At 37.1% G+C, this 27,782-nt stretch overlaps 1 protein-coding gene across 26 annotated transcripts in view; it reads left to right on the top strand.

The window, feature by feature from the left end:
• tcf12 (transcription factor 12) overlaps window positions 1-27,782 on the top strand; it is a 151,690-nt gene that overhangs the window by 92,956 nt on the left and 30,952 nt on the right. For 19 of the 26 annotated variants that reach the window (XM_033050557.1, XM_033050558.1, XM_033050564.1 and 16 more), the window contains 4 exons: window positions 10,085-10,190; window positions 10,555-10,691; window positions 14,340-14,481; window positions 14,733-14,797. The exons of 2 other annotated variants lie outside the window; for them this stretch is intronic. In XM_033050557.1, coding sequence (XP_032906448.1) covers window positions 10,085-10,190; window positions 10,555-10,691; window positions 14,340-14,481; window positions 14,733-14,797 — 450 coding nt within the window. Of the gene's footprint in view, window positions 1-938; window positions 1,105-10,084; window positions 10,191-10,554; window positions 10,692-14,339; window positions 14,482-14,732; window positions 14,798-27,782 lie in introns of those variants that run through there. 5 more of the 26 variants (XM_033050567.1, XM_033050570.1, XM_033050571.1 and 2 more) reach the window with 3 other exon arrangements.

Genomic DNA, 27,782 nt, shown 5'->3' on the forward strand with positions numbered 1-27,782 from the left:
ATGGAATTGTTAATTGTAAATCAAAGCTTTTCCACTGGCCTCACAGGACCAAAATAGGCCCTCATAGTCTCAGGAGGAAGTTGTACGTCATTCTGTCTTGCTTTTTATTAGCCTGACGTATATATTGTCCTTCTGCAGCTGCTGCTGAGCTTTTCTAACTGTAGGGCAGACTCCGTGTGTGTTAATGAATTTGCTTTTTCCTGTGAGGGTGCATTTTCCTCCTTTTGTTAAAGGAAACATCCATGTAATTTTGTTTTGACCCAGCTACCCTGAAATAGAGAGAGTTGCAACAGAAATTAAGCTAGGCTGCTTTCTATCTGTAGATTTTTAACACACTTGCTGGCCTACATATGATTGTGATGCAACTTTATGTCTTAATGTAAAGCAACCAGACTTTCACCATAGCATGAACCTCATTGTCAATAACTAAATGCTAGACTCTTGGGATCCATGTTATAATGAGGGTAAAGAATATAGCTTTATTTGAGTTGTTTCCTGTTTCTGTGCTTCATAGATTTATAGTAGTCAATTGTTTTTCTCCCATGTGAAATATTTTGTTCACTGTGTGTGTGTGTGTGTGCGCGCATATTTACTGGTGGTGCATCAAAGAATTTCCAGTCATTTTTTTTTTTTAGCTAAAGTAAGCATTAAATTTAGATTTAACTTTCAATATTTTTGTCTCTTTTGCATTAATTGAAGTTAATGAACAAACTAAAGATTTCAAAATATAGTAATCGATTACATTTTCTGGAGATCACACTTTCCCTGGTCCTATCCAGCTGTATTTGAACGTTGCTCTGGTTATGTTTGCTGTGACTGCGTCAAGTGCTGAATGCGGAATGTAGCCAATAAAGCTCAACTTCCCTCCCCAGCTCTTGCGTTGAATGGTTCAGCCTACTTTGCATAAGTTCCCTCTGAGTAGATCCATGTGTGGAAAGATTAAGGAATTAGTCTGCCTGAAATTGAGTAGTTGAATGTGTCGCACAGTGAAGTGCACAGTTGCTGATCTCTCCACGCTAGATTTTAGCGAGCAACATGTATTGTGCTTATACAGTGCCTGGTATGGGTAGTAATTCACTTATGTATTACTACAATAGGAAAACGGTAAGACTGACTTTCTTTTATGCAACATTTCTGTTGTAATCTGATAACATAATTAGTGGATCAATAGATAATAATGCAGACCAGTGATCAGTTATAAATTATAACTGCTCAGATATTATTCTAATTAGTTTTGTTGAAGTTTTTAATAGATGGTTATTTAAAGTAAGATTCCATGTGGTTTTATATATTGAGATTTTAAGCTGTTATGAAAGTTGCATTAAAGTATCTCTGCACAAATTGTCATTAACAGTTGTGATCACAGAAGATTTCAATATGAAATACTCTGAGTTTGTGATTGTCATTTTAATCTGTGCTTGTATTTTGAACATGAATGAAAGCTTAAGGACATTGTAACACAAAAGATGTATTCATTTAGAAACAATATGAATCTCTGGGAACAATTAGGAAACAGCCAGTTGGTTAGCTCTGAATTTCCTGTTTAAAGATGAGGTCCAGGAGCTGGCTTTCATATTGTTCCATCTGCTTCTAATCAAAGAGCATTCTTGACCCTACAGGGAGTTAAATCTAATTTTCAGCCACGTCATTGAAATTCTCTTTGAAACTTGGGACTTTGCACACAGTTTTGCATGTTATTCTGCAGAACGATGCATTGTGTAAAGTAGGAAGTGACCAATCAGACTTATTCCCCCAAGAACATTGTTATTGTGGATCAAGTGAATGAGAAAACAAAAAGTATTATGAACAATTTCAGGATCTTGTGTTGGTAACCTTAAAAATCTGATTTTAATGTTTGGGACCGATCTTAAACATAACTGTGCCTACATTTTCCATAAATTGAAAGCATTCTTTACCAAATATGTGGAGAACTGAAATAGATTTAATAAACCCTGTGCAAGACTGCTTCGCAGGACTTGGCTTTTGCAATTGTGGGAAGTTGTAGTTTAAAAAAAATGTTGCCTGTCATGTTTAATTGCAGCTGTTCTTATGTGATCTGCGTTCTTGGGGCTTGTGAGTAGTCTTGAAAAGTTAATGTAATTTTGTGTTTTGTGTTATTACTCCATTAGAATATGCTCTTTGTTCTTGAAGCAGTCAAGCACAGCTTTGATCTTTTAAGTATTTCCAGTTTATTAAAGGATAGTAGGATTGGATATTGAGGGGCATCCAGAGAAAATTGATAGCATGTGCCTGCAGTAGGTCAAAGGTTAGCTTTATGAGCTAGCACAGTGAGTAAATAGATAATAAATTATGCCAGAGACATGTGTGGACTGTAGTGCACTGAAGTCCTATGTGAATTCCAAATAATTCATTATATGTGGTTGACCCAAGAACGAGCCTGCAATATTCTTTGTTTTTATGAAATATGGCACCAATAAGCATGGGAAATAACTTTCTGAAACTGGGATAAACTTGCAGAATTGGGTTTACGATTTGAAGTTTAGTAATCGGTAATCGTGGTTTTAAAATGCCAGAAATGTTGCTTGCTTGTAATATTTGCAGATTTTAGAAAATCAAATGCATCACATTCAGTTATGGTATTATTTGGATATTGGAGAAACAAATTAATCTATTTGAATATGATTTTTTTTTTGGTCAGATGTTTAGTGTTGATTACTTCAGTTACGATAACTGACTTTTATTCTGGCTTTAAGAGAAAGCGCTGAGATTATATTTCAATTGGCAGGGACTTGATTGTAATTGCATTTGATAAGCAATTGATCCAGTGACATCACTCCAATAATTGGTGACATTTTTGGTTTTCCCTAATTTCTTTATAAAATAACTTTTATAATTTGCCTGCGCTATTTTTCTTTAGTTGAGAAAATTGAATCTGTTGGGCAATGGATATCTCCAGAAATGCCATTTACAGAGGGTGCTTATTAGATGTTCTTTTCCTTCGCTCTGTCTAAAGTCTTGTTGCATCATGGTTTTTATTTTTACTTGAGTAAAAAGCAAGAAATTAACTGAGTTCGTTTATGTGATGGTCAACACTGGAATAGGGTGCAGAGTTTTAAGTCGGGTCACCTGAATGCCATCCAGGCTCTGTTCTGCATTTCATTCAGGTTTTTAAGTAAATGATAATGACCCACCGCCATGACATTTACAAAGTAGGAGATAATTGACTTTGTATTTGAGTGAAATTGCTACCATGCAGTAAACACTGGGGTCATAGCAGTACAAGATGATGGATCACCTAGTGCTTATACAAAGAGCTATGATGTAGTGGTGTGAATCTAGCATATTGGGGTTGCCATATGGAGGTACAGATTTGAAGAAAATCTAATTAGAATATTTACCACTCCTAAACTATAATTATCCCATCTAAATGCAACAAGGATCTCATTTTAGGGTGTATTGTTCTCTTGTTTGGAGAAAACCTTTTGCCTAATCAATCTTTGGTTCAAATCAATATGATTTAAATGCTTAAACTTACTGCATGATTACACACAGTTATATTCCAAGCTAATATGTATTCTAAAATTATGTTTCTTTATTGATTAGTAAAGTTTGGGAAGCTGCTGACTCAGCCGCAGTGATTAGGATTGAACCCTGGTTTGGTCAGTTTGATGTGCTCCCTGTAACCACGTTGATTTTCTTCTGGTGCTCCAATTTCCTACCACATATCACAGATTTGAGTTGGCAGTTTAATTGGCCAATGTATATTGCCCCTGGTGTATAGAAGGGTGATAGAATTGATGGGAATGTGGAGAGAATACATTACATGAAAAATTATTGCGGGAATGGGAGAGTTCCCTGTGTCAGCATGTCCTTAATGGGCTGAATGGCCACCTATGTTGTAAGAAAATATGGAAGTTAATATAAAATAGGATGTAATTACTTGATTATTGAATTATTTTAAGAATATATTTTAAAGTTTTTATTAGTGGAGATAAATATTTAAAATATGCAAGATACAGGGCAAGAAATTAGTACATGGAATAAGTTTTGGATTGATATTGGAATGCACCAGCACAGATATTATTCATATGAAACCTCTCGTTCACACTATCTCACGTTTGTTCGTGATACTTAAAATCTTGTTAAGATGTACTGAGATGTTAATATCCATGAATCGATTGATATTCGGTGGTTTTACCATGGTTGAGTCCCACCATCAATACTCATGGTGATAGGGATGCAGCATTCACTGTTGGCTCGATGATTAACTGAACCATTCTTACAAGTTGCTATAAGGGCAGAGGCTGGATATCTAAAATATAATCACTTGATTTATAATACCTCACCCTTTTCCTTATATGACAAAGTTGGGAACATGATGGAATGCTCTGCATATTCCTGGCTGAGCACATTACCAATAACATTTGAGGCTCAATTCCATTCAGGAAAAAGTCTTTTTGAGCAGCAAAAACTCTCCCTTACAGATGGATTCCCTCCATTAAAATACACTGCAATTATTGTCCGAGTGACACTGAATGCATCTCCCAAGCCTGCAACTTTTATCATGGAGGCTGTGGGCAGCGTATGCATGGGAACCTGTTTCCATAAAAGTTGCACACAATCACAATTTTGGATGTAAATCATTTTGCATCACACTATATGACTGGATTATTGAGCAAGAGACTTTTCAGTCATCCATGATCCATGCTCTTCTGCTGATCAGAAAAAGTGGGAGTTCATAAAATGTAAGAACCTGAAATCATTGTTTATCCTCTTTCGCTTCTCAGTAGGTTTATGATATTTGTGGCTTATGCTGCAGTAGGCATATTATGCTTTTTCAAACGTGAGCAATGGCTTGAATGCCGTATCAAAATATTTTCTTTCCTGTTATGTTGTAGACATATAATCGAGGTACTAATTTATTCCTTTGCATTGTGTGATCTATCATTCAATTGATTACGCTGATCTCACCCCATCTTCATTTTAAAATCTGTAAGAGGCCAATTGTATGATTTTAATAATTACACATTTGTATTGAATAAAAACTTCTTACCATGGGACTTGGGTAATTTGTAGTCTGGTATTTAGAGGTTTTATTAAAGTGCAAGCCATTTTGCTTGTGGATTAGATTCTGCTTACATTTCAGCATATGTTATTGAGATGAGGTCAAAGCAGATGCCATGAGATTCAAATAATAAATGACCTTTCTGATTTGTTTTCAAGAGATTTGGGTTAAAGAGCCTTTGTTATTTGAGGGTCACTCCCTGCTGTAAATTACATCATATTTGAACTACTGTTTGCCATAACTACAACTGTTCACTAAGCTATGGGTTCATTAAAGTATGTTCAATTAAGCCACTACAGTTGTGACACTTCGGTTAACGTGTTTAAAAATAAAAGATATTTTGAACTTTAATCTCCCTTTAAAATGGGAGGTCTGCTTTTGCAGTTCAGTTTTATCCTGTGGATTTAAGAGTGTTATTTGTCGTAAACGAAGGGCATTTCTGCTTTTAGAAAAACACTTTTTTTCGGCAGAAATCATTAACGAGGGCTGTGTCAGTTAAGATGAGTTTTATTAGCTTTTTGCTTTAACTCCTGTGGATTCTTCTAAGATTCTATTGAGCTTCACTTTCTGCCAGGCAGGCATATTGTCCACCAAAATGCTTTATTGATGATTCAGCATGAAAATTATGTTCATTTCTACCAGCATATCAAAAGAACAAGGAATAGGATCAGGTGCAATACTGGTCTGATCTATACTGCTGAAAATTATGTATATTCAAAGAATGACATGCTCATCTGTTCAATCTGTTTCCAGTTTGTAAATGCATGAATTAAAGATTAACTCTATGAAAAGGGTTTGAGGATTGCTCTCTTGTTTCATAATGGGTGTCTGTATAATTTTGTTGCTGATCAATCACTTATTGAGTGGCATTTGCTGAAAAGTGTTGTTTAGGTTTCTTGGCCAGCTTTTCTTGAAAGTATTGAATTTCTATGGCGGGTGTCTTTACAAAGGCACAGGATGCTGTCTAGTATCTTTCTGTTAAGGTGTAAACCTAGCTGTTGAGTGCCAATGACATAATCTTTTCATCACTGGTTGGGCATTATTCATGGGATGTTCTGGTTTCTGTGACCAGATACACTTCTTGAGCCATCAAAACGGTGTTTATCTGTAATTGTAATTAAGCAATATTTCTAAGCTCTGTTGTTTAGTTTCATGCTCTGTGTAGTGATAGTGGGATGAAACTTGTGAGTAGCTTGTTAAACGTTTAATTGGCAAATGATTTGGAGGAGCTTGGATGACTCGATCTGTTTCTCATTTGTGATCTGTTCTGATTATAACTTGGAGGAACTCGGTCCTTCTGTGGATTGGCTGACTATTGATTCTCCATCTGGAGTTGATTAAATTATTGAGACCACATCAATAAGGTTCGGTGCACAAAGCCTTTGATCCTAGAATTGAGGCTGTTTGCATATTTGAGAGGTATGCATATTTTTGACAGGCAAGAGTATAGGAAAAAGAACAGATGCTGCTTACAAAATAGAATGCTTATTTAGAGCCAAGATTACTTAATATGTATAAAACGTTTCAACAATGCTTTAGTTTAGTTTAGAGATACAGCGCCAGAACAGGTTCTTCAGCCCATCGAGTCCACACCGACCAGCGATCCCCACACATTAACACTAGGGACACACATTAAGGATAATTTACAATTTATACCAAGCTATTTAACCTACAAACCTGTACGTCTTTGGAGTGTGGGAGGAAACCAAAGATCTCGGAGAAAACCCACGCGATCAAGGGGGGAATGTACAAACTCCATACGGATAGCACCCGTAGTCGGAATTGAACCCAGGTCTCTGGCACTGTATACCCTGAAACTCTACCGCTGCACCACATGTTTACACATTACCATTTTATTTGTTAAATGTGGCAATAAAATAAAGAATATATACAGTGCCCTCCATAATGTTGGGGACAAAGACCCATCATTCATTGTTTGCCTCTGTACTCCATAATTTGAGATTTATAATAGAAAAAACTCACATGTGGTTAAAGTGCATATTGTCAGATTTTATTAAAGGCGATTTGTTTACATTTTTGTTTCACCATATAGAGATTACAGCTGTGTTTATACAGTCCCCCCCATTTCAGGGCACAATAATGTTTAGGACACATGGCTTCACAGGTCTTTGTAATTGCTCAGGTGCATTTGAAAGCCTCCTGAATGAAGATCTAAGAGAGCTATCATCATCTAGTATTCCTCCAGTCTTTCTGTCACCTTTAGAAACTTTTATTGCTGTTTATCAACATGAGGACGAAAGTTATACCAATGAAAGTCAAAGGAGCCATTATGAGACTGAGAAACAATAATACAACTGTTAGAAACATCAACCAAACCTTAGGCTTATCAAAATTAACTGTTTGGAACATCATTAAGAAGAAACAGAGCACTGGTGAGCTTACTAATCGCAAAGGGACTGGCAGGCCAAGGAAGACCTCCACAGCTGATGACAGAAGAATTCTCTCTATAATAAAGAAAAATCCCCAAACACCTGACTGAAGATCAGAAACACTCTTCAGGAGTCAGGTGTGGATTTGTCAATGACCACTGTCTGCAGAAGACTTCATGAACAGAAATACAGAGGCTACACTGCAAGATGCAAATCACTGGTTAGCTGCAAAAATAAGATGGCCAGTTTGCCAAGAAGTATTTAAAAGAGCAACCACAGTTCTGGAAAAATGTCTTGTGGACAGATGAGACGAAGATTAACTTATACCAGAGTGACGGCAAGAGCAAAGTATGGAGGAGAGAAGGAACTGCCCAAGATCCAAAGCATACCACCTCATCTGTGAAACACGGTGGTGGGGGTGTTATGGCCTGGGCATGTATGGCTGCTGAAGCTACTGGCTCACTTATCTTCATTGATGATACAACTGTTGGTGGTAGTAGCATCATGAATACTGAAGTGTTTAAACACATCCTATTTGCTCAAGTTCAACCAAATGCCTCAAAAACTCATTGGCCGGCAGTTCATTCTACAGCAAGACCATGATCCCAAACATACTGCTAAAGCAACAAAGGAGTTTTTTCAAAGCTAAAAAATGGTCAATTCTTGAGTGGCCAAGTCAATCACCTGATCTGAACCCAATTGTGCATGCCTTCTATATGCTAAAGAGATAACTGAAGGGGACTAGCTGCCAAAACAAGCATAAGCTAAAGATGGCTGCATTACAGGCCTGGCAGAGCATCACCAGTGAATACATCCAGCAACTGGTGATGTCCATGAATTGCAGACTTCAAGCAGTCATTGCATGCAAAGGATAATCACCAAAATACTAAACATGACTACTTTCATTTGCATGACATTGCTGTGTCCCAAACATTATAGTGCCCTGAAATTGGGGGACTATGTATAAACACTGCTGTAATTTCTACATGGTGAAACCAAAATGTATAAAAATGGCCGTTATTAAAATCTGATAATGTGCACTTTAACCACATGTGATTTTTTTTTTCTATTACAAATCTCAAATTGTGGAGTACAGAGGCAAATAAATACATGATGGGTCTTTCACCCAAACATTATGGAGGGCACTGTAGATCATGACTTTGTAAAAAATACCTTGGCACTGTTGAAATCTCTCTTCCTTTTCTGTTCAAAAGTGGTTGGAAACTGGAGATGACCCTTGATGTAAAACATATATCTAAGTTTTTAACTTTCTCAGTGTTTTCTCACAATTAAAACACAAACTACCTTTTTCCTTTGGTTTTCAGTGAACAGTGGATAGATTAAACATCAGGCTGATAAAATGCTGTTTGTTTGTGCAGCAATGGTGGAATTCACATGACAAAGTTCCCTAAGACGCAAGTTAAAACTATGTTATTATATGGTTTCTTTTTCTGGTCAGCACATAACCTTAGGATGCTGATGCACAAAAGTATGGATTTGATAGGGAGGCTAAGTTCTCAGCTTATTCAACTGTTAGCCAGTTTAAATTGTTCACATAGTTTTTTAAAAGGAAAGGTTTGTTGGGCGTACAACTCCCATTCCCTTGGTGTGGGATTCATAAAAACAACACAACAGCTTTTGAAAAGATTTAAAAATACAAAATACAAAAATATTTACACGGGAATATGCACTCATTAATCATCGAACTAGCGTTTTCATATCTGAAATATACTTCTTGCTAAGTAATTTGAAGCAAACTTTCAATTAATGAACTATTGGTATTGGTCGCATGTACTGAGACATATTGGAAATTTTGTTTGGTGTGCTATCAGGTCACATCGTATTTTACATGAGTGCAATCAAGCCATACACGTTTACTACAGGTAGTGTAAGAGGAAACATTCCAGAGTGCAGAATGTAGTGTTGCAGCATTATAGTGTTGCAGCAACAGAGAGAGTGCATATTTACAATAAATGCAAGGGCCACAATGAGAAGATTGAGAAATCAGGGCTGTACCCTTGGCTGATGAGAGGACCATTCAGTAGCCTGATAATGGAAATGCTCCTGAATCTGGCGGTAACTAATCCACCAAATTGTGCCAACAGTCCTTGCCTTACCCCAGGAACAATTCTGACACTTTGACAAAAGGTAAAACTGCAGGCAAGGCTTTGTCTTCTCAATAACTTTCTTAGTTTTAGTGTCTCATTAAAATCCACAAATAAAATTAATTCATTTAAAGAACCAACAGATCTAAACTTTTTAAAGTGTTGAAGTAAAATAATGAAAATAAAATAATTTACTTTCCTCTTTGCCTCTAAATCCATGAATCCTCACAGAAATCGTAACATGCAGTTATAGACTGCATAGACTGATCTGTGATCAGACAGGTGATTTCCCGACTAATTCTGAAGAACCCAAGCACGTTTGGGCTCCGTGATTGAACCACACACTAAGTGTAATGATAGATGTGCAACCTGTCATTCATCGAATCTTAGACTTCAGATTTCAGCAGCACTTGCACGGGATGTCAAAGTTTGCAGTTTCAATGGTAGTTTTTAGAATGGCTATTTTATTTTGATACTTGATTGTTGATATTTAAGTTTGGAATAGAAATAATAAGAGTTTCAAACACATAATCTGACATTAATTTTGATATTTCTGCCTTCAGGTTTACGCACCTTCTCCTAGCTCAGATGATTTTAACAGGGATTCTCCCAGTTACCCATCACCGAAACCACCCAGCAGCATGTTTGCCAGTACGTTCTTTATGCAAGGTAAGTTTGGTTATCAAGCATTCTATAAGAATAATGTATGGAGGTGAAGAGCGCAATCAGTAAAGAGCATTCCAAGTTGTGTTGTTTATGTAAAATGCTGCTTGAATCCAAAAAAAATCATTCATAATATAGTGGTCATAACAACTAAATTATAAATTAACTTTTTTATTGTTGGCATCTGCTACATTTATCTGTAATGAACTTGTATCCAAAATTGATTTAATCTGCTAAGAATTATGGCCATGTTGCTTATTCTCCAGTTGTCATTGAACGCCTTGATTTTTGTATTATATATTTTCCATTGTTGTGAAGAAACTGTTTTGATTTTCTCTGTAATTGATAAATAATTTATTTTCCATATTAGAAGGAAATCATAATTCTTCTGATCTTTGGAATTCCTCAAATGGAATACACCAGCCAGGTTATGGAGGAATGTTGGGAAACTCTTCTCACGTCTCTCAATCTACTAATTACAACAATCTCCATACACACGATCGCTTGGTAAGGATAATTTGTGCTTGGTTTGTAATTACACTTTTATTGTCTGGAGAACGTGAAATGGTGGTTTTGTCTTAAGTTTATGCTGAGAATTGTTATGAGTGAATTGCGGTGATCTTTGTATGAACCTTTAAGTGGATCTTTACATCTGTTTTAATATTTCTATAATTAATTAACTCTTAAGCAGAGATAATAGACAATAGGTGCAGGAGTAGGCCATTCGGCCCTTCGAGCCAGCACCGCCATTCAATATGATCATGGCTGATCAGTACCCCGTTCCTGCCTCCCCCCCCCCCCCCCATATCCCCTGACTCCGCTATTTTTAAGAGTCCTATCTAGCTCTCGCTTGAAAGCATCCAGAGAACCTGCCTCCACCGCCCACTGAGGCAGAGAATTCCACAGACTCACCACTCTCTGTGAGAAAAAGTGTTTCCTCGTCTCCGTTCTAAATGGCTTACTCCCTATTCTTAAACTGTGGCCCCTGGTTCTGGACTCCCCCAACATCGGGAACATGTTTCCTGCCTCTAGCGTGTCTAAACCCTTAACATTCTTATATGTTTCAATGAGATCCCTCTCATCCTTCTAAACTCCAGAGTGTACAAGCCCAGCTGCTCCATTCTCTCAGCATATGACAGTCCCGCCATCCTGGGAATTAACCTTGTAAATCTACGCTGCACACCCTCAATAGCAAGAATGACCTTCCTCAAATTAGGGGACCAAAACTGCACAGATGAATGCATATAAAGTTTGCTGCCTACTCCTATACTTGGTAGATTGAAAAGTTTAGAATTCAAAAAAAGTCCCGAACAACTGTAAAACATGAAACCTATGTTCAGCCAAATATAGAATATTTAAGGGATAATCTTTTCAAGGTGTCTTAGGTGATTGTGGAATTTGATCAGTTAAATAAGAAACTAATCCCTCCAATGAATGTTTTCATATCAGGAGACATAAACTTTAAAAGATGCATGATTCAGAAGGTAGACAAAAATGCTGGAGAAACTCAGCGGGTGCAGCAGCATCTATGGAGCGAAGGAAATAGGCAACGTTTCTGGCCGAAACCCTTCTTCAGCCCGAAACGTTCCCTATTTCCTTCGCTCCATAGATGCTGCTACACCCGCTGCGTTTCTCTGGCATTTTTGTCTACCTTCGATTTTCCAGCATCTGCAGTTCCTTCTTAAATGCATGATTCAGAAATTGTAAGAGAGTGGTTGGTAGTAGTGGAGTAAGGGGAGTGGTGAGGCAGTGAAGGGATTTTGACATGACACCAAGAATTTTAAATATGATACATTGGGTAAGGATGCTTGGAGTTATGTCAGTCGGGTTGGTTCTGTGGGGCTTAATCTGGGAAATGCAAAGGAGATCATGTAAATTTATGTCAAGTTTTGTTTTCCAATAAGTAGCTTTGATGTTCAAAGCGGAAGGTACATCAATAAAATAAAAAATCAAGTGCTTCAGCTCATGTTTGGAGCAAAGGCACAAGTTACTAAGGTAACAGTTGCATTTTGTCAATTTGCAGCTGAGTTTAATCAGCATTACATTCAATGGCAGCTGTAGTTGGAATGGAAAGAGCAATTGGGAAGCACAAACCTTTTCTGGCTAATTCTTAACAAATTTTGTTTAGAACAACAATGGAAACAAAGTATTTTTTAGAGTTGAGTGGAGTCATATTTGTATTGAGTAGCTTGACCTGAAGTTATTTGAATTATATTAATTTACAACTCATGAAAATCAGAATGAAATATTTTTTGATAAAGATTTGGTTTTGAATTGCATTGTAAACTTAATTTATCAAGGATGCATTCAATTGTTAAAGAGCACCAATTTCATTATGCCAATAATGAAATATTTGACAACTTGTTTTTAATTAGTTTGGACGAATGAGAAGATGGAATTATCAATTTAATCACGGGGGTGGCTCTGAAATGCAGTTTATCACTGTTGTGATTATATATGCAAATGTATTTAGCAAACTGCTCTGGGTTTATAAATGTTTATCTCGATATTGCAGTGAATTCCACGAGGTTAGTTTATACAGATGTGGAATCATGAATTTTAGCACTGAAAGCTTCTGTTTGACTCGTAAACATGTTAGCTCCAAACCTTTATTTGATATTCTTATTTCCTCCCTCTGATACACTATTTTAGATATATCAATTGTCTGTTTAACTAATTCATGGTTTATGTATTTTTTGGCTTCAAGTTATTTATTTGAGAAAGTTGGTTATTTTCTTTCGGTTAAGTGGCACCTTTTCTTTTAGAGTCATACAGCATGGAAACGGGCTCTATGACCCAATTCCTCTGTGCCGACCAAGGTGTCTCATCTAAGCTAGTCCCATTTGTCCATGTTTGGTTCATACCCCTCCAAATCGTTCTTAACCATGTGTGTGCCCAAATGTCTTTTAAATGGTGTTATTGTACCTGCCTTCAAGATTTCCTCTGACAGCTTCTTCCATAAAGATACCACCCTTTGTGTGGAAAAAGTTGCCTCTTGCGTTGTTTCTTACCTGCAATCTACACCCTCCTGTCTTGGTTCCCCTATAATGGGTGAACAGATTCTGTGAGTTCAACTTATCCATTCCCCTCAAGATTTTATATAATATCTCTAAAAAATCACCAGATCTCTCCCTCTTTCTCCCTATCCCCATATTTATTGTCCAGTGAAGCCAATCTGTAGTTAGATCGCCAAGAGGTGGATTAAGGAAGTGTGTTTAATAACACTATCTCTTGCACACAAGCTCCTATTATGATGAGGCATGTTTTTGATTACTATGGATAAATTAGCATTTTGGTGTCACCATTTTCAGTTCATTTTGAAATTTCTAATTCAAGAAAATACCATATGCTTTTGACTTCTTTAAAAAGAAACTAGTTTAAACGTTTGATTGAATCTTATTTCAAATAGGGATGTTGCAATGGATATTTTAAGAACTGTGTATATATTTTAAATAATATTTAAAATCCAGTTCATTTCATTTGAGCAAAAACATTTTTTTTGTAAGAGGCATGGTCGAGGAAGTGCGAGACTTTAGTGCTTATGGTGTTTGATCATCTTGAGTTGCTGGACTGATAGTTATGAAGTCATGTACAGTGCCCTCCATAATGTTTGGCACAAAGACCCATCATTTATTTATTTGCCTCTGTACTCCACAATTTGAGATTTGTAATAGAAAAAATCACATGTGATTGTAGTGCACATTGTCAGATTTTAGTAAAAGGTATTTTTATACATTTTGGTTTCACCATGTAGAAATTACAGCTGTGTTTATACATTGTCCCCCCCCCCCCCCCCATATAAAATGACATAATAAAATCTGACCATGTCAAAGTAACGTGTTCCTTATTATTATGTTGTAGATTTGTTGTTTGTAAATCAAAATCCACCAGTAACGTAAAGGGTTGGTGAAGTTTTAATTTTACTTTGATTATGTGTCTTTAACATGTTTGACTAATACATCTAATCAGTTATTTTTCAAAAAGAAGGGTGTTTGTAAGCATTTTCTTGTGGTACAAACCAAGCAGTTCCATTCCGATTTAGTGCGGTTTCACGGAAGTCTTCTCTGTCAAATAGGATGGCTGTTAAGCAGGTTCTACTGTAATTATTTGACTGTTCTCATCCAGGGTTGTTACTTGGTGTTTTTATTTTTATAGAACTATCCACCACATTCAGTTTCACCTACAGACATCATCCCCAGTCTTCCCCCAATGTCTAGCTTCCATCGAGGAAGTACCAGCTCCCATTATGCTGCAGCCTCACACACACCACCAGTCAATGGATCAGAAAACCTTTTGGGTATGTTACAAAAAAATGTTCACTTCCACGCCCAAGTGGAAAGTAATAATCAGCTAATTGATTTAAAAAAAAAATGAAGTTGCATTACTTGCAACTGCTAAATTGCAATTTTGTTCCTTAATTTAAAAAAAAAATCCAGCTTATGCAATTAATTGAAGATATATGGAACAAAATTTTCATTCAAGTGCAAAAAACAATGTTGATCCTTTGAATAATCCAAGTGTTTTATGCTCCAATTATATTGTATATAGGGAACAGAGGAAATGCAGCTTGGGGTGCACAGACAGGTGATGCACTTGGAAAAGCTTTGGCATCTGTGAGTACTGAATCAAACCTTTTAGCATCTTTAAAAAAAAAACTTAATTACCCAAACTAGTTTAAAAAAATTCTTTGACAAGTAGCATAATTTCACAGGGGAGCAAAAAAAGACCCTCATGTTTGATTTTTAACCAAAATACTGACCTCAAGGACATTCATCAACAACACTAATGTGTGCTGATTTAACCCTTTGAGAACAATAATATTTATTTTCATAAATCAGAACCTTTAAAATAAAACGGCATTTGCAAGAATGATGGAAAATGCACACATTTTGAAAGCTGCAAGGGGCGTTCAGTACTCAAAGGGTTAACTAACATTTCCAGTGTAATATTATCCTATGTTTTTTTAATTTTGATTTTATATTTGCACTAATTTAACAATTTCACATCTTAAAAGTTGCATGTTGGTAGATCACAATTTAGTAAAGTTTTCAATTTATTTTCCAAAGCATCAGCTTTGTTCAAAAGAAGTCATATTAAAAAAATAAGTACAATAAATTCCTTCTGATTTTTAGGCTGTTGAACTTGCAAGTTCAAATACTAAGCTATAAATAATCCAAAATGCTAGTAAGTGGAATGCTGAAAGTAGAATTTTCTGATGTCAGTTTTGACATTTAACCTGCTTCTGTTGTCTGGGAAGTCTTCCTATTCAATTATGTACTAAGTTTTGATGTTCTCCCGAAAGAATGAAGAGTGACATTTTGAAAGTTATATCAGAGGCTGGAGGCAAGTGGGTTGCCATTTCAGCAAGCTTTTGGGTATTTGGTTGAAATTGTAGTATTCACAAATAATGGATATGCACATCATAATCATAGTGTTAATGATAACTATATCTATTTTTTGATTTGGACACATGAGGTGCTGACGACAATTGTGAACATCTTTATGGGGAATTGAGTTATTAAAAATGTTGTATATGAGTAAAGCGATTGAAAACGTTGGCAGGGCAGTTTTTCCACTGCACAGTATGACATTATTGACTGAATCAAGTTGAAGATTATATCGTTTTTGTGTTTATAGTATTACTTCAATGGAGACAGATTTTCATTTTGGAATATCCCTTCTACTGAACTTGAGATTTAAATCCTGCTGGATTCAAATTGTCGAATAGTAATAGTTTAGTGATTATCTAGAAGAGTAATGATTTATATTTGTCTTTAACATTGAAAAAAAAATCAAATGTATCACAGAAATGCCATCAACCAATATTTGATTCCGAGCCACATAAGGGGATTAGGGGATATGGATTAAAGTTTTGTCAAAGATCTGAGAGGAAAAAGGTGTTAAGAGACGAAGGCATTAGCAAAATAATTCCTGAATTTAGGGATCAATAGCTGAAGGCACAATCATCAGGAGTGGATTAACTAAAATTGGATTTATTCAAAAATAAAGTTCTTTGAGAGCTATAGGCATTTATGGAGTTACATTAAGGTGAGTTCATGGGAGAATTGGTTGAGAATTTTTTTTAATGAAACATTGTTGAGTGTTGAGTTCCAAAATGACAAATTGCAGTTCTAATGCTACATTTGAAAGTCATTAAACCTTGTTGTGAGGAGCTGGTTTCTGTAAGTAATATTAAAATTTTAAAAGTATGAAGAATGGCAAATATTTGAAATTCGGTCATTGAAACCAAAATTAAGTAAGAATGACTATGCAAGTAATCAAGCAAGAAATATTTGTGAAGCTTCTACATTCTTTGTTTAATGGAAAGAAAGAAAAAGTTAAAATAAGTCCCTGCAAGTTGGAGACAGGATAGAAAGATGATCGGGGAATAACTGACTCTGGCATTTGGCAAATATTTTGTAAAAGTAGATGACATTAAATTATATATAGAGAACTATGGGTCATATGAATGAGAAACTGATAATTAATATTAATGAATGTTTCTGCGGAATTTAATAGGGCCAAAGGCCAACATATTACTTGTACATGAGGTTTATTTACCCACTTTGATTGAGAATACAATTGAAGTTTTTTTGCAAAATGTTCTGCATTCGCGAGTGACCCCAGAAGATTAGAAGATAACCTATGCAGCACAAAAAAAGTCATAGATAATGGGAACTTCAGTTTTGTTAGCTTAACATAATGTGTAGAAAAGGCTGAAATTCATGATGAAAGTGATAAGAAGAAATTTTAACATCTAATTAAGAATATACAGATCTGTGGAAAAGAAATAACATTTTATAAATGTACTTAGGGTTTTGAAGATGTAGTTTGGATCAATAAAGAATATATATTGTTCAACAGCATTAGTGTCTGCAGAATTGGCATGGCCATCAGAAAATATTGGAATAAGTAGACAATTTTCTGGTTGGTGAATTTGCTGTTGGAGTGCATCAAGCATCAGTCCTCATTCTCTGTTAACGATCCAGATGAAGGAATAGTGTGCAAACTGATAATGTAAAGCTGGTTAAAACTAAAGCTGTATAAAATTCGCACGGTGTCCTGAAAGCGAGTCTTGAAGCAAACAGGTTAAAAGAATTGGAACCATTTTTGAATTTAGAGAATTAAAAAATCCTTTTACATATAATTGTGCAACAAGCAATTTTGAGAGCAAATTATATTTTGGTCTTATGCAAGAGGAATGGAGTGCAAACTTTGCTGCAAATTGTACATGGCTTTGGTGAGACCACACCAAGAGTGTTGAGTGCAGTTTTGTTTTTTGAACTCAAGAAAGGATATGTTTGCTGTAGAACCAGTATGTGCAGATTCCAGGGATGGGGGTATCGCCTTATGGGACTGAATAGGATGGGCCTATATAATCGATGGGAATATAATGGGAATGGAATGCTGAATCTCATTCTAACTTATGATTCTGAGTGTAATTGGGAGGATGGAATCCGTGGAAAATATTTTCTTCTATAACTTCTAGAAGTTGGAACCCACTGTGCAGTCTCAGAATAAGGGGAAGCTCAAATAGGCATGAATCTACATTTTTTTCTGCTCTTGAGGGATGTGGTTGATTTTTTATTCAGCACATTCAAGTTTGAGATCATAAGATTTGGGGCTAAAGTGGGATTGAGTGGGGGGGGAGGCTGATACATGGGCGAGTGAATGAGTAAAGGATATGCAGTAAAACTGCAATATACCAACATTTTAGTGATGCTAGACTGGCAGAGTTTCTGGAAAATTGTATATTAATCCTATTAATATGCAAACGTGCTTTTAATTCAATTTGTTTGCACATTGTCCAATTTCATAATAAATATTAGTTTCGGTGAAGCTATTGTGTTTGAAGAAAGCATGAGAAATGGTGCATTTAAAGTCAGCATGGGGAAGAGGAGCTCCAGTGAACCAGATGCCGAACAATCAATATTTCCAAATGCTGGTGTGGTCGATTATGGTTTTACTGTTACCTTGTTTTTATTACATTTGTGAAGCAGACTTGGTGGAGTGGACGTGGCTGGCCTTAAAGGGTTAGCTCTGCTCCTTCTTGAATTCTTAACTGGAATGTAGTGTAACTGAGCATAGGTGAATGTGAATAGATAAAGATGCAAGGTAAAGCACAACGTTTGAAGGGGTTTCTTTAGGGAGGGGAGAACAAGGATACCTGGCCTTTAGTTTGATGGAATGATGAAGTCTAGAGGCCCACCTCATTATATTACACACTGATTACATTTTCAGGACAAGAAGTAATGGTATGTGAGAATTTCAAGGTGACCACTGCTATTGTTTTAAACCTATATTCTATATTTAAAGTTTGGTAAATGGATGAGATTAAGAATCTTGAAACGAGATGCAAAATTGAAAATTGATACTATCCATTTCTGTATGGTTGATATACATTTCTCTTCCTGCTGGGTCACTGACTATTATCTCATACCGTACCTGAATGTCTCCTACTGATAGTTAAACACAAAATGCTGGAGTAACTCAGCAGGACAGGCAGTATCTGGAGAGAAGGATTGGGTGATGTTTCGGGTCAAGACCCTTCTTCAGACCGTCTCCTACTGATAGTTGAGTGCTGGGTTTTGGAATGCTAACGGATGACCAAGATTGAATTTCCTAATTGTTGTCTCATGTATGGACTCGAGAATGATGATCAAGAGTGAGAACAATAAACAATTTCCCCTTTTTGATTAGGGAGTTGAGAAGTTGATTCTTATTTTCCCAATATTGTCCTTGATTGAAGTGTCATGATTCAATATTGGCTCATTCTCGTTTATACATAACTCTATCTGTTTTTGCATGTTTTCTGGGAAAAGGGAAAATTAGTATTTATGGACAAAACCAACAGGGTTGTATTTTATTTGTATTTAACATATTAATAATGCTGGAAATTTAATAATTTTCTACACTTTTGTCATGCTATTTAATGGTAATTCACAGTTGGACAAATGATAAAGAAACAAAGATTTTCAATTGTGCTTCTAAATAAGTGTTGCTGCCACATATAATAGTGTACCATATATAATATTGTAAACACGGCTTAATGAATTTTGAGGATTAACTACCTTTCTTCTTTTCCCAATTCCTTAACTATTCACAGCCCTAGGTTTGAATCTTGTATAACATGGAAGTACCAACAAACGTTTACACAATTTAATGAAAATGATAGAAATAATAGGTTGTTAGAAGGTAGTGCAATCTTGAATGGTCTATATTATCCATTGTGTACCATTTGGCAGTGGCACATCAATCTCAACGTCCATTCAGAATAGTTATCAAATCCTTAGATGGGGTGGAAGTTTTTATCGCAATAAATATCCCAATTTGAACCATCACAGTATATTTTCAAACGTAGTTACTTGTGGGTCTCTTTGTTTGTCTTGATTGCTCTTCGAGTTTTGCTGTTATCAAAAGTAAAAGAGTTAGCTTTCTATTGTTTTGTGATGGAAATATATCTTATACTTGTGTGTTGATTAAAATATTTGTGGAAGATCATGTTTCGGGTCAGGTATGATGTACAGATGGATAAGAGGTTAGAACTGGTGCAGCAATATGTTATCCATTTTTATGTGTCTAAGCACGAGGTGCAAAGCAAAGCTGATTTATCAGCCTATTTTTATAAGATCTATGTATCCCTCCAGTATCAGTTTGAGTTGCTTTCAACAACTTGGTTCTGGTTACTTATTTTGCCCCCTTCCTTCGTGCTCTCTGCCCACCACTCATGTTGTCCCTTCTTGTTAATACATGTTTTTCCCCACTCTCAATGAGGAAGCAGTTTAGATCCTTGTGTACAGTTTCAAATTGAAACTCTTCCCTGTTAGTTCCTGGTGAACATTGATTGTCAATGAGAAGAAACTGTCATTGTCTGAAGAAGGGTTTCGGCCCGAAACGTTGCCTATTTCCTTCGCTCCATATATGCTGCTGCACCCACTGAGTTTCTCCAGCATTTTTGTGTACCTGTCATCTCAGTAGTCTGGATTATCTTTGAACAGAGATAGAAGGGCAGTGTGCTAACTCAGTACACCAACCAGGCCCTATCACTTTGCATTTTTTCATCTTATTTTATTAATATATGCTTGCGTGCATTTGAAAGAATGTGATTTATCAAAATAATTTGTCACCTGCTTCAAAACCAAAGTAACATCACCAGATTGTTGAGTGAATAAATTGAAAATATGTTTTTAAATGCATTGTTTAAGGAGGGAAGGTCAGAACGGAAAAGTAGAACTTCACTGATAGGTGGACCTGGGTTGCTACAGTAACTTGATTCTGTCATTCCATTTTACTTGGCAAGAGAAGCCAGGTTATTCCTTAAATCATTCTTGTTGTAGCTGATGCTGATGCATTCCATCTGCTCCATCATTACATACCACACTGCAGACTATAAATCCCTTGTTTCAGTCCATCTGTTCTTCCTGACTTGCAATTGTTTCAACATTAAATTTGTAACACTGAAGTTTTCTGTGAAAGAGAAAGCATATGTTTTAAATTACCAACTAAGTCAAACATGTTTTGCATCTAGCTGTAAAACAGAATACTGAACAGAATTGATTCGATTTTTATATTGCAAAAATAGTCTAATATATAATTTTTTTAGAGGATTTTGGAAATTACTTACACTTTTGTTTTGCTAATTCTGTACAGCAGGGGCATCGGATAAAGGAGGATAAACGGTTTAAATATTTCATTCGTGTCAACCGATAGTGAAATATGATTCCTGTTAATTTTGTACATAATTAGTTTGTGAACCAAGCTTTAAAATGACTAGAGAAAGTGCATATTGTTTACTTGGAGTCTGAATTTAATATCGAAAATGTTAAGTTAAAAATATTTACTTTGGGGTGCAGTGCCTGGTAAACCCCCTGCCCCACAGCTCCAGTGACCCGAGTACAGTTCTGACCTCCATTGCTGTATGTATGAAGTTTTCTCTTTGTGATGGCATTGGTTTCCAGAGTGCGATGGTTTCCTGCTACATCCTAAAGGCAAATGCATTGGCAGGCTAATTGGCTACTATAAATTACCCAGAATGTGAAGGTGAGTGATTGGAACTTGGAATGTGGGGAGAATAAAATGGGTTTAGGATAGTGTAAATGGATACTCGATCACACTCGCGCATACCTCTGTGCTGTATAACTCTAACTAATCTACCAATGTAAGAAAGCCAATTTATAAGGTTGGCTTTGTGAATTAGGATGCTAGGATGCAATTTTTCAATTTAGTCTCAGACAGATTTGTACATTTCAGGGGGGTTCTTTGCATTACAGGTTGATTTCCAATCCCAACTTTTTTCTACTGAGTTTATAATCACAACCATCTTTACAGGCAATCCATTTGTATGTTTGATGATTTGCGCATTTCCACCTAATTTCCACCATAATATTTCAGATTAATTAATTTGGAGGGTGGGTCTGTTGTTTTAAAAAACATATAAAATTACAATTCATCATCATGACGAATGATATAATAACAGTTCATGGCTGTACAGTGTGAAATGGGCCCTTTGAAAACTATTTTTCTCAGTCCCTACCTGGTCGGAGATGCGGTTTTTCTCTGGGCCGTATCTTCGCCCCTTCCTCGCGGCCTACTACCGGGACTGGAGCGGCATTTCCTGCCGGGGCCGGCTAGAATTTCGACTTCGGCGGCGGCACAGCGCTGGGGCGCCATCGCGGAGCGGGCGATGCCTTGCCCGAGTCGCCGTGCGGTGGGCTCCGGAGTGCTGAGACCGCCGACTCCCAACATCGCGGAGCTGTCGTAGCAGAGCTTCTAGCCGCGGCGGCGCTGACTCTGAACACCGCGGAGCCTGGGATCTCTCGCCGAGATCGACAGTGTCGGAGCTCCGACCAGCGCGCCCTGTGGACTTCGGGAGCCGCGGTCTCTGGCAGCAAGCGGCCGTTCCAGACGCTCCAAGCCGCTGAAGAGTGTTCTCCCGAGGCTGAAGCCCCATCATCCGGCGAGAGGGCCTGAACATCGGTCCGCCATTGCGGCGACTGCGGAGGCCTCAATAGGCCCGACCATGGGTGAACGAAGGGGAAGAGGACTGGACTTTATGTTCTTTTTTAATGTGGTGTCTTACTTTTATTGGTGTGCTGCAAATGGCAACTCTAATTTCACTACACTAGAAATGGTGTTTGTGACAATAAATGTCCTTTGTCAATTGTCCTTTAATGAAAGATGAATGTGATTGTTCATATTATATCATTTTTGTTTGGAAACCTTTAGGATAAATGATAACTTGCTTCCAAGCCAGTTTTGTGGATCTGATTAACCTAATGTAATTCCCTTGTGAACTTTTGAACAAAACAAATTAGGCAGTAGCCGGTACTTTGCTGTTGTAATGATAAAACTATCGTCATTTTTGTCATGACACTATGTAATATATAAGCAACCTTGGGATTGTCAACCAAGTGAATTAGTGGTGAAATCTGAAGTTGCTCACAATGATTTGATCCTTTGCATTGTTGGCAGCCTTCTTTCTAATCAAGGGAGTAGATGAAGATTTCTAGTATTAACAATTGAGTTTAATTGTAAACCGCTAAATGCTTACAATTTGATGGGCGGTGTCAAAATGAGCTTTAAAAGAGATTCTGTGCTTTAATCGTGTCTATTTTGTAAAGTATGGAAATGTTACATTGTGCCTTTTAAACCTTTGTTTGCTGTTCATTGAGAATTTGTGATTGGCTACTTAGCCATGTAGGTAAATGTTTTTTAGTTTGAACTTGGCGTTGATACATTTTCCAATAACTATAAGTAATTTGATGGAGGGAATAATCCATAACTCAAGGCATCATGTCAGTGAGATAGAAGGCTGGAAGCTAATCTTCATTTGCACCAGAAGATCAGGTTACAGCCTTTAACTTATTACCGGATGTTTCTCATACAATAGGCAATGCTGGGAATTTTAAATTAATGATTTCCTGTGAATTCCAGGATATGATGCAAGCACACGCATATTGCAATATCTTTCTGCAGAAAGAAATGTTCATTAAAAATGTTCCTTTATTACAGTAAGACACTGATACAGCATATTTGGCTTTAAATTAAGTATTTGCGAAAAATTCACAATGTATTATAATTTATGCAATTAAAGCAACTATCTCATATGGAAACTAAAGGTGGTATATTTATAAATCGGTTGATGAATGTTCAACCCATTTATCATCTTGATTTTAATATTTTTGAATGTTGCTTTGGTAATCATTCAATGGTTCTTCATTGTCACGTCTGGTCAGCACAGTGAAATTCTTTTGCACAACTCACAAATGCACAGTCGTCATATTTTGACGTGGGTTGCAAAGGAAAAAGAAACAGTCCAAAGTCCAGTCCACTTGTTGGAAGTACTGGAGCACCCTGACAGGATTTCTAGTACTATCTAGGCAGCTGCAGGTCCTGCCAGGTCCTCGCCTGTTTGCCTCTGTCCAGGGGGACGCCTCCAGCAGCCAACCTTGCAGGCAATGCCCTGGTCCCTCTCCTACTAGCCCACTCCTCGCCTCTGTCACTGCCAATGGCTCCTTCTTGACTGTCTGGTCTTCCGAGCTGCTGAGCTTCCCCCTGCAGGCAGTGGTCTGCCGGGCCTGTCTTTGCAACGGAAACCAGGCCCGGGTCTTTGTTCTTGGCCGGCTGCCGGGTCCACTCTTGCGGCACCACGGCACTCGCCAGGAACTTCCTGTGGCTACTCTGGCTATTCTGTCGGGGGGGAAAAAACATTTATTATTTTACAATGCAATTGTCAGAGAATGACCAGCACTTCTCTGATCACATTGTTACTTATGCTATATCCTTGGGGCCTGTGCACACGCCTTACGTTGTGATCTGCAAGCTCCCATCTTACCTCCCATAGCAACAGCCAAAAACGCACACCCTTTTCCTCAATCTATGCTGATAACTCCAGAGTTTTCCAAATGAATATCAGCAAAACCAAAGTTATGTATCTTTAGTAAATGTTGTTCCTTCATCTCTTTCCTTTCAATGTCCAAAATAGAATCAGATTGTGCAACGCTGGTGCCATTTTTGAGAGATCTATATTTTGAACCATGTATCACTAAGTCTACCTATTTCCACTTCACATCACCCACTTCTGTCGTACCTTATCTTCTGTCTGCTTTACCTCTGAACTTTAATTCAGATTGACCTCTAACCACCTCTTCCATAATCTGCCACCCTGGAATTACCATGGATCAAGAAATAGTTATCGAAACAAAGCAAAGATTGGGAATAAGCAAATCCTTTTGGGTTGGCAGTCAGTGCCTGGTGGGATAGCAAGGAGTGTCTTGGCTATTCACATTCTTTATCAACATTTTCGCCGGCAGAACTAATATCATATTTCATATTCTAAACTCGGTGAATGAAGATAATAAAGGCTTTAGAGGGACCTCAGAAAGCTTAAAAGTCTGTTTCCACGCTGCATGATTTTAACTGACTAATTATCCTTTTGGATCTTTATGGAGGAGGTAAAGGAGGTGTGTTGTGCCTGATAGATCTCCAAATGAAATGAGGGCAAGGTCCTGCTGAGACTATCATCATTAAGTATGATTTTGCCCTCCACTATAGTTAATGAGACCAGCTCTCATCCCCTCTTCTCTCACCCAGATCAAGGTTTTGGGTTCTCCCCCGCTTCCCTTAAGCATTCCAACAGGATAAATTCCCCGCCTCCCAGATGCTTTGGATCCACGTCCACACATACATTCATCCAGTTGCATGTCATTGCCTTGTACAACAGCAGGACATGCAAAATTTGGCCCTTTGACCTCCTGTTCAATGCAGGCTTGAGAATCAGTATGTTATCTTCCAATTTGTCATGCAATAGTTTCCTTAATTCCATATTAGAAATTCAACCATTTTAGAAAATCAGCCATTCCAGACTGATAGTGCATATTTCCAGTGTTTAATTTTTCTTTCCTGATAATATTGTCATCTCCGATTTGCACGTTCCGCAGATGCACCATTTTGTTATTTAGGAACCTCTACCGCCTTTTAGCCAGCACCATCGCCACCACTTGATTTACTGAACCTCCCTTGATCTCTTCGTCTCAGTGGCTTGCCTGTTGTTCTCTTTTCCCTTCGACCCTTTCTGTGCAACAAATATTTTGTTACTAATTTTTTTTAATCCTGATGATAAATGGTTGACTAAGAGCATTAGCTTTTTTCATCCATCTGTGGATACAGTCTGACCCGAATATTTCCAGAAATTTCTATTTTTATACCTTGATGCTATCTATTGAAGAGGAATCCCTGATAGCAAAAATATTCCAGTGGACAATCACCATTCAGCAAGAAACACAATATATTTTATAAGCTAAAAACAGTTTTGTGTAAAACATTTTTGGAAAGCAGTCAAATTCTGTAGATTATAGTCAAACCCCAGATTAAAATTTCTCATGTATTTTCCTGAACATTTGCCAAGAAGTTTTTCTTTCAAGTTTTGCCCACAATATTGCACTGAATCATTCAAAAACATCTGTTTTACTTCAACATTCAGTGCTAAATCAAAATACTTGGATTCTTAACAAAAGAGTTTTTCATGTTTTTCACGTATGGATTCTTCATGTAACAATGATGGTTCTAATGTAGATTGTATTTAAAGGTTTCTTACAACTAAAATGAAGAGAAATTTGACCAAAACTTAGGTGGTGAGAATGTGGAGTTCTGTACCACAGAGTCTTAGAGGTTCTGTTGTTGATTGCCTTCATAAAAGAGGTTGATAGATTTCTGGAAATGAAATTATTTGAGGCTTGTAAGGATAATGCAAGAAAATGGCACTAAGGTGGAGGTTTTGTAGTCTTGATGAATGGCACAACAGTTTCAAAGAGCTGGCAAGTCTGTTTCTGTTCTTAATTATGTTTAATAGCCTTGGTGCTTTGGATACCATGTTCTATGTTTATTTATTAATCCAATATAATAATGCTCAAATTCAGTTATCATTTCAATAAAATCAGCATTTACGTTATGTTCTGTAAAAATTTAATAATATCAGTACATGTAAACACCAATAATGGGTTTCAGACAGACCATTGGACAGACATCATCATTCCTTCCAAATTGTGTACTAATATTTTAATTCTCCTGTGGCAGAATCATTACTGATAATATTTTTGCTTGCTAAAGAAATAATGTGTTCTGATGAATATTTTTAGTTTATCTATTGGAGTGTATTATTTGAGTTAATTTTTGAAGTATCCATTGATATAAAAATTTAGGTTGTGTGTCGGCTTTTAAAATTTGTTCTTGACATGTTTCTGCACTTTGGTCAGGTATTCCTCACCCCCTTCCCTCCTTTATGTTGTATTGTGGCACATAAGCATTTGGAATCCTTAATGATTTATTGAGACCAGCCATTTTTGTTGAGGAATTTGTTTTGGTATAATTCAAGCTACAGCGTTTCATGTGAGACCAAGTCCTCAGTATAAGGAAGAAAACAAAGCACATTACTCCAATGATGAAGAGAAAGTATTGAACTCCATTCTCATAGCTTATTGTGGATTTATTCAACCAAATTAGTGTGGTTCACACTTTCATTTGATATTCTTGGTAATGAGGACCACTTGCTTCTGGTCCATTTTTCTCTTTTTTAAAGTGGCTGAGGCCGATGTTGGAACTGTCACTCTGCCACAAGTGGGGCAAGATGTGTTAATAGGGCAGGTGGGTGCTTTGTGGTACATTTTTTTCGATCATTAATGCTGATTTTCCGTATGCTGATTTTCATCATGAGCTATCACGACCATGAGATTCAATGAAGTCTTCAAAGCTGTTGCATTTTCTACATGAGATATAGGAAGGAAGCTGGTTGTGGTTGACTAACTCTGCCAGTGGATTTGGAGGATTTGTAGTTGGTGACCAGTTAAGAAGGCAGAACTGTCATAATTTGAGGTTTAAATCGTATGTTGGTACATGTGCCAATAAAATACCTTTGAATCTTTTGGGGGGGGGGGGGGGGGGTCAGTCTGAGTCTACCCCACTACAGAAGGGGGAGGAATTGTACAGTTTGATGGCCACAGGAAAGAAGGATCTCCTGTGGTGTTCTGTCCTGCATCTTGGTGGAACCTGTCTGTTACCTTTGGTTGACTGAGAAACAAGTGAGCTATGTAGATGAAAATAAAATGTTGCAGTGGTATGCACCAGAACGACTCATGCACTTAGCTTTCAATTGGTGGTCTTGCAGATTGACTGAGATTCCTGTTTTCCTCTGGAATAAAATACATCTAGAAAACAATTTTGTAAAATGGACCTGGAAAGTTAACTGCTGTAGGAGATATTAAGGTTAATTGAGAAGTTCATAGATTCCTTATAAAAATCCTTTGCTCATCATAATTTTGAAAAGAAATGCAGGAAGTTTACTGAGATGGAAAAAATAAAGTTGCGACATATGGTGGAATCTTTGAGCCTTTGTGTTTGAAAGTAATTTCTCTTCGGGCTTTCTCCAAGGCAATTGCCTAGAATCTCTGGAGTTATTTGATGTGGTCACTTGAGCATTGTGGTTTTTAGTCTCCCATTGCTATCTCTGTTTTACTTGGGCATAACCTTGAGCCTAAGCAGAGATTTAGTGTGGCAATATCATATTGCTTTTTACTGTAAAATTATGTGTAATTATCTTTTAAA

This window comes from Amblyraja radiata, chromosome 34 (assembly GCF_010909765.2).
Source record: "Amblyraja radiata isolate CabotCenter1 chromosome 34, sAmbRad1.1.pri, whole genome shotgun sequence".
Classification (NCBI taxonomy): domain Eukaryota; kingdom Metazoa; phylum Chordata; class Chondrichthyes; order Rajiformes; family Rajidae; genus Amblyraja; species Amblyraja radiata.